The sequence below is a fragment of the Phasianus colchicus genome, chromosome 8 (assembly GCF_987193195.1).
Source record: "Phasianus colchicus chromosome 8, bPhaCol1.hap1.1, whole genome shotgun sequence".
NCBI lineage: Eukaryota > Metazoa > Chordata > Aves > Galliformes > Phasianidae > Phasianus > Phasianus colchicus.
In genome coordinates, this window is record NC_143443.1 from 23121956 (window position 1) to 23132212 (window position 10257).

Here is a 10257-nt window from a genome sequence, read left to right on the forward strand (position 1 = left end):
TGAATTGTGACTGTCATAGCAACATCCTCCTCCTCTTCCTCTTAGCATTCAGGAACATGGGATTAAGACTTTTGGCTTGATTAGCTTGGGGGTGAAGGGTGATGTTGGAGCACCAGCACTGCGTTTAGCTCCAGAAGAGCTGCAAAGGTAAGGTAGTGCTGGGGCAGAGAAGGCTCCATGCTGCTGCTTGTCCCAGGGTGGGTGAATGGGAGCTGCTTCCTGCACAGCTGGGTAGTGCTGACAGCCTGAGTGGATCCTCTCTGAGCTTGGCTCAGGCAGAAGGGGAGAAGGAGCTGAGTGCAGCAGGGGTCTGGACAGAGTCTGTTTGGAAATGTGGCAGCTGTGTGCTTGTTTTTATTTAACTTCTAATTATTTCATTATCTGCTTTATCTTTGGCACTTCTGGGGATTAATTCTAGCAGAGACTCCATCCTGCATCAGCAACTTTTAAGTTGCTCTGTGAGAAGTGTGATGCCATTTGGAGAAAAAAAAAATCATTTTCCATATTAATTAGAAGACACTATTGTAAAATTTATGTCAATTATCTAGCACTTTGTATGGAGAGGCAATAGCCTCTTTGTAGCCCAGGTGACAGCACCTTTTCATTACAATGAGGAATGTTGCTATTCAGTTGGATTCACTATAGAGCAATGCTTGGGGACAGCGAGTTGTGCATGCTGCTTAGTGTGGGGGGAAGGTTTGTACTAAATCTGGAGGAAAGAAACCAGTTGGAGGACTCCAGTATAAAATGCACATCAGGCTTTTAATGGAATAGAAAAACTTAATATCTCTTCTATCCTCCTTCCTGTGGATGTGGTTAGTGGGCATGGTGAGGATGGGTTGACAGTTGGACTGGAGGATCTTAAGGGTCTTTTCCACCCAACCTTGATGATTCTGTGACTGTGATCTCAGTTCTGATGTTTTCTGCTCTTCCATGGTGACTTCTAGGGAAAATGGGTTGGGCAGGATCTTGAAAGAGAAATGCGTCACTCTTGAAGTTGAGTTCTCTAGGTCTTTTGTACTGGAGAAGGGCATAGATAAAGGTATTGTGTGTTTAACTCACAAGGACACCCTTGCAGTAGTTTTCCTGAGCAGAAGTCAAAGCAAGTGTAAAAAGGGCGAAGGATGCCAGCTCAGGATGTTGTCACATGGAGGATGTGAGTATTTGTCATCTGTACAGAATGCTGATGCCTTTCAAACCTTCATTTTAGATGTTCTTAATACCTTCCGCTGCAATCTTTAACCTCTCCTCTGTCTAGCAGCTGCATCTTAAAGAGCAGATGGAATTGTCTCGAGGATGGCAGGTCCTAATCTCAGTAACAGCTCCTATCCATTACAGAGTATAAGTGAAATGATCTGTGAGTGGGTTTATCTCAGATCCCACGTAGCATTTTTTTCTCCGCGGCAGCAAGAAAGGGAAATTATCAGGCAGTGAAGAAAAGCTGTTTATTTTTAACTTACCCTTTCTTTTTAAGTTCTATTTCATAATTAAAAAACGATAAGACATGGAAACCGATGACTGTTCACAGCTGAAGGGATAAGCTGATCTCAAGTTCACTGCGGAGATCGTGATAAGGAATGAGTAACACGGCAGGGCTTGGGGTCTCTTACTCCTTCCCTGTCCTACTGGAGCAGCGCACAGAGTTGTGAGCTGCCTTTCAGAGGTGGCACAGGATGGCTGATTTACAGGGTGCTGCTTACAAGGCTCACTGCTGCCTCCCGTGAACTACTCCTCACCTTTCAGACAGGGCTGCCCCCCTGTGTCTTACAAATCTTGGTCAATTTGGCTTCCTCCGAGTGACAGGAGGACAGCCCTCTGATTCATGCCAGCTGCTGGATGCTTTGTTGCTCAGAAGGTGCATTACACTTCTGATCTCTATCCCTAGTGGATAGTTGTACCCTACAGTAAATCATTCCTGTACCTGGCGTTCTGTCTTCCGTCATTGCTCTTGGCTCTGTATTTTTTCTCCCAACTTCTGCACACAGCAGTGAGAGGGCCAGCGTGAATTTGGAGATGGCTGTTATTGCAAAGAGTTCTTCCTTTGCCAGTGGAGCTGGCAGACAGAATTAGGAAATGAGTCCTCCTGGGGAGGTGACTGCATGCTCCTGCAGCAGCAGGACACCGACAGGCTGTTCTGAAATAACCTCACAAAACACTGATTCCTTCCTCTGACTTGTCTCTGCAGTGCTGGAGGGCAGTTGAGCTGTGAAAAAAGTGCCACGGGACCATCTCACCAAGCAACCACTTCTGAGTTCCCTTTTTTACGGCCAGTCCTCATTTGGGTGATGTCCTTTGCGTTCTGCCTTAGAGGGAACCTTGCACTTAGCCTGCATAGGACAGGGTACTCTTCTTTTCCAGTTTGCACCCTATGTCATGCTTGTGGCTGCATGTAAGCTTCTGTAATGCAAACTTCAGATGTTGATTCTGTGCTTCTGTTTAGCTCTGGGATCAAATGGTAACAGCCTAGGAAGGAAATTCCTGTGTTTAAGAGAACTGTTTCAAGCATACGTTTTACTGAGCTATATTCTTCCTGGTAGGAAAATTATTGCCACTTGCCATCTCACAAATGCTTTGAGGAATGCATTTGTCCAAACAGTGCTTTGAAGCTAAAAAGTAGTGTGGGAGTACCTCTTGTTGTCCCTGAGTTAGGAGAGCAAATAGTTCATTAGGACAGAGATATATAACTACAGATTTGCAGTGCTGGGAGCAGAGTGAGGCAGCAGCATAAGAAGAGTGATTTGGCTGCAACGACTGTAGGCAACAAAAAGGAATCTCCTTTGGGCAGGAAAACATGGATGTGCAGCTCCACTTGTTTCTAATACCAGAATTCATTACAGACTTGGTCTTACCTTAATGTCTGTCAAGTTTGTTCCCATTGGCAGAGAAGCGCAGTGCTCAGGATGGAGGCTGAACTGTAGAAGCCAACATTTAAGCAGATTGTGAATTGTAATTAGCAAGCAAGTGGTGTGCTGACAAAACTAGCACTGTGAGGAGCTAGGGGTCAGGCAAGCCTGTGTTTGCATAGTGCCTACTGTGTTACGTTTGGGTGTGCACGTGGTAATTAGCTGCTTAACTTAATGAGATCATATCTGCATCTCCTGTGATGTAATTGTATTTGGGAAACTGCTGCTGCCGTAGTTAGAGGCTCATCCACTATTCTTGGTGAAAGCAGAAACTCTGTATATTTGAGGACTGTTTCTTACTGGCATTGAGAATATTTTCGTGCCCACCTCCATTTTATTAGTCATGTACCAAATATTGACTGTTAAAACCATTTTTGTTGCAAAAACAGGTGCCAGAGATGTGATCTACCACAGCCTTGTTCTAAGGCTGTGCTAAGGCATCTGCAACTGATTCTTCTGCTGTATTTGACTGTCTTTGGCAGGTTTTGGAAGTGGTACGCTCCAACTATGACACGTTGACCCTGAAGCTGCAGGATGGACTGGATCAGTACGAGCGTTATTCTGAGCAGCATAAGGAGGCTGCCTTCTTCAAAGAGCTGGTAAGCTGCAGAATCGACGGCTCTGTTCTGAAGCTTTTGCTTATGATCTGAGCGGAGGCATTTGGGGTATAACTGAGCAGCCCAGTTACTTTGTTGGGAGCTGCACCCAAAGGTGGGGCGAGGAGTCGTATCAAAACAAATGCTGTGCGTTGGTTGATCTGAAACCCTGTAGCTCCCTGCCCTGCAGCATGTGGCTAGAGAGGAACCACTAGGCTGTTGAGGCCATGAGATAGTCCCTATTCCTCCTTTGTGTGGGGATCTAATGTGCTTTGTGGTGATGAGCGTGCATGCTGGAAGAGCTGACTGCTCCCACCTTGATTGTATTGCACAGAGCACATGAGTCTTTTTGCTGTTGTTAGTAAGGCTGCACACTGTGGGGCTGAGCAGCATGTGATGCTGCTCACACACCTGCCTGCACAGGCTTTCCTCCATCGCTCCCAAAATCAGGTTCCCAGGGAAAGAAAGCAATGGCATTCTCTAGAAACGTCTCCTCCTGCCAGAGAAGAGAGCTAATGGTAGGAAGCACAACAAAAAGCATTTCACTGAAGACAAAACAGCATCCATATAATCTGGGCTGGTGTTCTTCAGCAGGCCAATTTGCTCACCCTGCTGCAGGGAGCTGCATTACGGTTGTTGAGTCAGGGCATTTTCCCATCCAACGGAGCCAGTGTTTTTGTAGCGGCTGGTAGCCCTGAGGAAAGCCTGGTTTTTCCTCACTTTAAAATCGTTATGACTTGAGTGAGAGGAACATTCTCTGACTGGCAGCTCTTTCCACCAGTTTGAGGAGTGATTGTCTCTTCCAGCTCTGTCCTCTGATTGATGAGTAACTGAGGCCAGCCCACTCCATCACGAGGCTGCATGAGTCTGGGAGCGTTACGCCTCCTTCTGTCTAATGTGCTCCAGAGCAGGCATGCCTGAGTTGCTTTTGATCCCTTATGCAGCATACTGTTTAACCTTTTAATGTTTTTAGGTCATTTCAGTACTAACTACAGAGTTAGGATATGGGCAAAAGCCATTTCTGACCACTTTTATGTTTTTCTTTGCTGCTTTGTGCCTGTTCTTCTCTCCTGCCTTGCTGTTTGATACCATATCCAGAATGCACGCAAGGTAGCCTCCCTGTAACAGGCTTCTGTAGCCTGGCAATAGAACACATCCATGTTTCCGCTGTCATCTGCTCTGTCCCAGGGGTCCCTGCTCTCCTCAGCCAGCTTCTCCTTCCCCAGCCTCTCGGCCACATGCTTCCTGCCCCACTTTCCATTTGCTGTGGCAGGAGCTCTGGCTGATCATGCCGATTGATTAAAATGACATTGTCAGCTCTAAGATCGTCGCAGCTACAAAGCAGTGTGGCTGATTTTTTTTTCCTTGTAGCCCCTTTTTTGCGTATGTGTGATTCCTCCAAATTATGCATCATTTAAGAATCTGTTTAATGTAATCCAGGCCCCCCTCTGAAAATTACCAGTCCAGCCACCCCTGGGACCTTCTCCTCAAGAGCAAGTGATGCCTGAATAATTACTGTCTAAACGTGCTGATTGACCCAGTTGTGAAACAGTTTAATCCACACTTCTCTCGATGCCCTGAGAATTGGGACCCTATTAAAGGTTTTTTACTCACAGCTACACAAAATCCCCTGCTTTCCATTAAGCTGTTCCCTCAGCACAGCAGGAAATCAACGTGATAGGTTATGATTTGTCTTCAGCAAACCTGGCTCTCCTCCTGTCCTCCACGCTGTTTTTCCTCAAGGTGCACAGAAACGGATGGCTTTATTAATTGTTCTCACAGCTCATCGAAAAGGCCCTGCCCTGTTCTCCCCAAATCCTCTTCAGACTGGAGAGCTGGATTCTTTTTATTTCAGCTGTGGCTGTTGCTGGTGTGGTGCTGGATAACATCCCCACACCCGGTGTGCTGTGCTTAGCTGTTGAGATTGCAGGATTTCATGGAGGGGGAAAAGTGAAGTGAATTTGTTTTGTGGGACCTCCTACCGAAGGAGCAGGGCTGCTGGTGAGCTGCTGGTTTCCAGTACAGTTTCCAAGCTCACGCTGGTATCATCCTGTTTTCCTAAACAAAATTTGTTTGCAAATAACTCTTTCCAGGTTCTGCCTGGCTTTCTTGTCCCTATCTCTAACTGTGGGATTGCATTAAAGCAAACCCTGCTCGGTGGGGAATGACATGCAGGAGCCATTTTCCTCTCCAACATTCTTTTCATCTCTCTTTGCTCCCATTAAGTGGGTGAGCAGAAACTTCCCCGGGCCATTCTCTTGGCTCCTTTATGCTTAGAAATCTTGTTCTCACTCCTTTGACGTGCTTTGCTAATGCACTGCTTCACTGCTCTGGCTTTGCCTCTGTGCTGCTCTTTCTTGCTAATCCCGAGGAAAAATCTGCTTTCTTCTCCCATTCCCTTTTCAAAGAAGTTTTCAAAGGCTTGTGACATTGTGCTGGAAGGTGATGTGCAGAGTGTTTGTATCAGCCGGGTTTTCCGGCCTGTTGTGCCACCTTTGAGGACCCAGAAAAAGGAAGTTAGGAGGTTTTCTAACTTTTTTTTCTTCTTTTTCTTTGAAACACCGGGGATGACATTTGAGGTCTGTGCTGCTTTGATAGAGTGAACAGTATGGATGTGGGCTTCTGGACCCTCGCGTTGCAGCTGCAGAAATACACAGACATTCAGCATCTTTCAAACGGCTCACTGTCTGCAGCTGGATGGGTTTCAGTGGAGTCTCAAAATAGTCTGATTAGGGATTGATTTCTGCAGGGGAAATTACACTAATTTGACTTTTAATTAGATATAGCAGTCAGTGTAAACCTTCCTCCCATTGTACAAATCTCTTAAGAGCTGCTTGTTGATTGGAAACAAGTTTAATTGATGGAACTTGCTACGAGATAGGAGTATCTGTACAGTGTTGCGCAAATCCAGCTATAATGACCCAAACTAGAACTGAATAATGTTTTCCTCTCATGGCCAATGCCTCCCATTCACTCATCCTCTCCTCTGCTCTTTGTTCTCCAAGTGATGCATTTCATGCACTTCCCATTTCTCCAAAGTCTGTGGGCTAAATGAGATCCAAGCTACTAATAGAGAGAAAACAATTTTAAAAGCTCTTCAGCACGCCCTATACAGAAGCAGGAGAGGACACACATGCTGCATTTATTTCCTTGCAGAACAAATGTTACAGCTCTGAGCTTACTTTCTGAGGCTTGTATCTGCCTTCCTGAAGAGATCTGGCAGCTCCCACGCCAGCAGCCTGCTGCTGCTCCAGAAGTGCTCCTGGGAGAATCCTCATGGCTGGAGCAGCTCGGCCAGCCTGCAGGAAGCTCCTGAAGTTCCTTCTTGCTGCAGGCAGACACCTGCCTGCTGGCTGCTCTTCCAACCCCAAAAGAGGAATAAGCTCCAGCTCCCTGTGCTGAGCCTTGGTGCTGGAGATGATTCAATTTAGCTTTAATTTGAGCTATTCTTACCTTTAGAGCCGGTCGACTCAGAACTGCTTGCTATCTTGGAGCAGAAGAAATGCGAGATCTGCAGAGATGTCAGGGTCGTTTTGTGTGTCGTTATCCCTCCTGCTTCTCTCCCAAATTTGTGCTAAGGCAAATCCAGGTCTATCTTGACTACTTTTGGCCTAAGTTGGAGTAAGCTTTTTTTTGAAACCTGGATCTGTCTTGAAGTGAAACCTCAGCTATCCATTCCCTTGCTTCACAACTTGCAGGGTTAAAAGTATTTCTTCTTTTCCAGTGTAAATCTTTTGTCTTAAATTAAGCTGAATATTTCTTGCCCCATCCCTGGGGAGCCAGGGAGGTATTATTACTCATTGTTCCCTTCCTGACCTCATTTTACATATTGGAGAGTGTTTGCTCTGTTCCTCCTAAACCTTCTCTTTGCAGACTAAATAGGCTTAATTTCTTCTGCTCTGCCCCATAGCTACAATTTCTGCTAAGCCTTGTGCTCTCAGCATTTGTCACTTCAGCTTCTCTGCTGCCTCACCGTCCTTACAGACCTGTATGTGTGTATGAATTCGGTGCCTCCTACAGCTGATGCCTGGCCGCAGCAGCAGTTCCTGAAGCCAGGGGCTCGTTTCTGCTTGTTCCTTCTGTTGTTGGGACCCACAGAAATGCTCCTGGCCAGAATAGGGATGCTGACTTACACTACTTGCAGCATCTTTCTGCCCTTCCTCTTCCCCCATCCCATCCCCCAAGGGCTGCAGGAGGGGCCTCATCAGTATAAACTCCTCTTCCAGCCCCGATGACAGATCCCTTATTTTGCTTCTATTTATTTCATCCCTCAGTGCTTTTAAAAAGCACAAAGCACTAACCAGGTCAGCAACAACCTTATTATCACAGGCTCCAAGTCTCTGGGAACTGTAATCCCGTTGTTTGGATGAGCTCGTGTCAGTTTTGCTTTCTGTCACTGCTGCACAGGCGCTGACACAGATGATGTTTGACTCTGTTTTCTCGTTGCCGAGTGCAGCTGAGATGGAGCCCAGTCTGGGGCAGGCACTCAGGGGTGGGAGCTGCTGTGCCACGGGGCTGCCCACCTCATCCTGCGGGGGTGGCCACAAGTCAGGCATTGTTAAGGGAGGAAGATGCGTCCTCAGAGACAGCTGGCCATTCAGCATCAAGTTCAGGGCACTCAGCACAGAATATGCAGAAAACTGCAGCAAGTCCTCTAGAGCTATCACAGTTTCATGCTGAGCTGTGTCAAAGTCGCTTGTGCTTACTGGGAGCCAAAAAGCATCCATTGGCTAAAACGTCTTGCTTTGTCTCCATCAGGTTCGGTCCATCAGCATCAACGTGAGGAAGAACCTTGCTTTCAACACGCTGAGCCAGGAGCTCCTGCTGAAGGAATTCTCCACCATCTCTTGAAGCAGAGGCGCAGCTGCTGCACAGGGCTGACTAGAGATGGGCCCGGCTGGACAGGGACACCCATCTGCAGCCTTCCACCTGCAGAATGGACTGCACTTCTTCCAGGGGAGAGCCTTGCTGCTGTGTGTTTGATCCCAAAGGTGTGTGTTTCAATGGGACTGTGGCTGAGGAAAGGTGGTCAGCCTATGGAGGAGGAGGAAGCAATTCTGTATGGTGCCAGGGGGGTGGGCAGCTGTTTCTGTGAAGCAGCGATGGGAGATTCCCTCCGCAGCCTCAGGGAGGATGTACTGGAACCCTTCGTAGCAGAGGTGAGGAGAGCTCACAACCAAAACAATAAAGTCACTCTGGCTGTGTGAGGCAGTGCTGAGTGGAGGTCGCTCATCTGTTCTGTGTGAAAGTTCTCCAAGCCCTAAAAGCTCTCTGGATCAACCGTCCCTCCTGCACCATTGGTCAAATCCACTGCTGTCCTGCTGGGAAATCTGGGGAGATTTAAAATCAATTCCCAGGAGAGTAGGCCCCGATCATTGCTGGTTTCACATGTCAGACAGTGTTGCTTGAACTAAACCATCAAATTACTGAAGGAGAAGATCTGGTTGAGCCAGCGTGCGGGATATTGGCCACCAAAGTGAGTTCTGTGTAACTGGAGGTCAGTTCTGGTTGGGGTCACTGCTGCTTCCAGCAGCCCAGCACATTTCTGCTGTTTGTAGGTTTGAGGGAAATTTTTAGATATTCCCCTTCCACAGGGCAGAGGACAGGCTGTGTCCCTCCCCACTCCCCTTGCTGCCCATCGGAAACTGCTTTGTGACAATCCTCTTCCTCACAGGAACGTCTGCCTTGCCCGTGTTTGCAAGTGCGTGGTGAGCTTCCTGAGCTGACAAGTCCCCAGTTTTTCCTTGTGTGTAGCTTGCAGCTACTGCAGTTAAAACAGCTGCAGAAGTAGTTAATTCACTTTCTAGCTTATCCTTCTGTTTTTCCTAAGCAGCCTGCAGCAAACTTCCACAAGAAGAGCTCCAGGATGGTGCTTAGGGGCACAGGGGGACCTTTCTGCTCAGCGTGTCAGAGGTTCCCAGGGAGGGCAGAACCTGTTCTGAGTGCCGTGTCAGGCTGCCAACTCAGGGATATGCAGCATAAACACCTTCTCCCTGTTGGTACATTTTCAGCTCCCAGCAGTGATGTTAGGACCTGACTCTGTAGGTTGAACTAAAGAAGTTATTTGCATCCCAGCTCTCCTTTTTTTTTTTTCCTAGAAAATGAGAAGGAAAAAACAAGTGCCTCACCCTGTCCTTAGCCTCACAGGTTGGAGTGCTCATTCCTCTGCCAGTTTTAGGCAGTGTTTATTCATGTCAACATGTACCTATTACTTTAATGTTTCATCTTTACCTGCCATGAGCATGGGGACCTAGAGCTGCGTCCTTGGCTGCAGAGCCTGCTAGGTGCTGTGTTCTCCTTGGGAGCATCAGCTTCTCCCCACAGAGGCTGCTTGCTGCAGCATGGAGCTGTCTGGCTTCTGTCAGCTGAGCCAGATCCCTACCTGCTGCTGTGCCGTGTAAGTGTGTGTGTGTCAGCAGGATGGTGCTGGGCCAGCAAGCAGGCTGCGGGAAACCACTCAGCTTGAGAGCGGGCTGGGGCATGTGGAAGGTGCTCATTTCTCCACTGGCAAAGGAGTAGGAATGATCTGTCTCCCTCGTGCTGTCCCCTTGCTGTGATGAACCTGGGCTGTGGGTGGGAGCAGCTCCTGAGGTTGTCCCCACCAGAGGCTGAGCTGGGGAAGACTGCCGCACACGTCCTCTTGTCATACTGTCACCACCCCAAGCACTGTAAATGGATGTACATATGTACCTAGAGCTCAATAAATAGCAGAGCCCTGCCTGTGTGATGTGTGCAGTGTTTGTCACCACGGGGGAGAG

At 47.7% G+C, this 10257-nt stretch overlaps 1 protein-coding gene across 5 annotated transcripts in view; it reads left to right on the plus strand.

Moving 5' to 3' along the window:
* The window catches only part of ARMH3 (armadillo like helical domain containing 3), a 106316-nt gene extending 96099 nt beyond the window's left edge, over nt 1-10217 (plus strand). For all 5 annotated transcript variants that reach the window (XM_090145377.1, XM_031597619.2, XM_090145379.1 and 2 more), the window contains exons 25-26: nt 3386-3502; nt 8258-10217. In XM_090145377.1, the coding sequence (XP_090001503.1) occupies nt 3386-3502; nt 8258-8350 (210 nt within the window). In that variant the 3' untranslated portion in view covers nt 8351-10217. The remainder of the gene's footprint in view (nt 1-3385; nt 3503-8257) is intronic.
* Nucleotides 10218-10257: the final 40 nt, after the last annotated feature.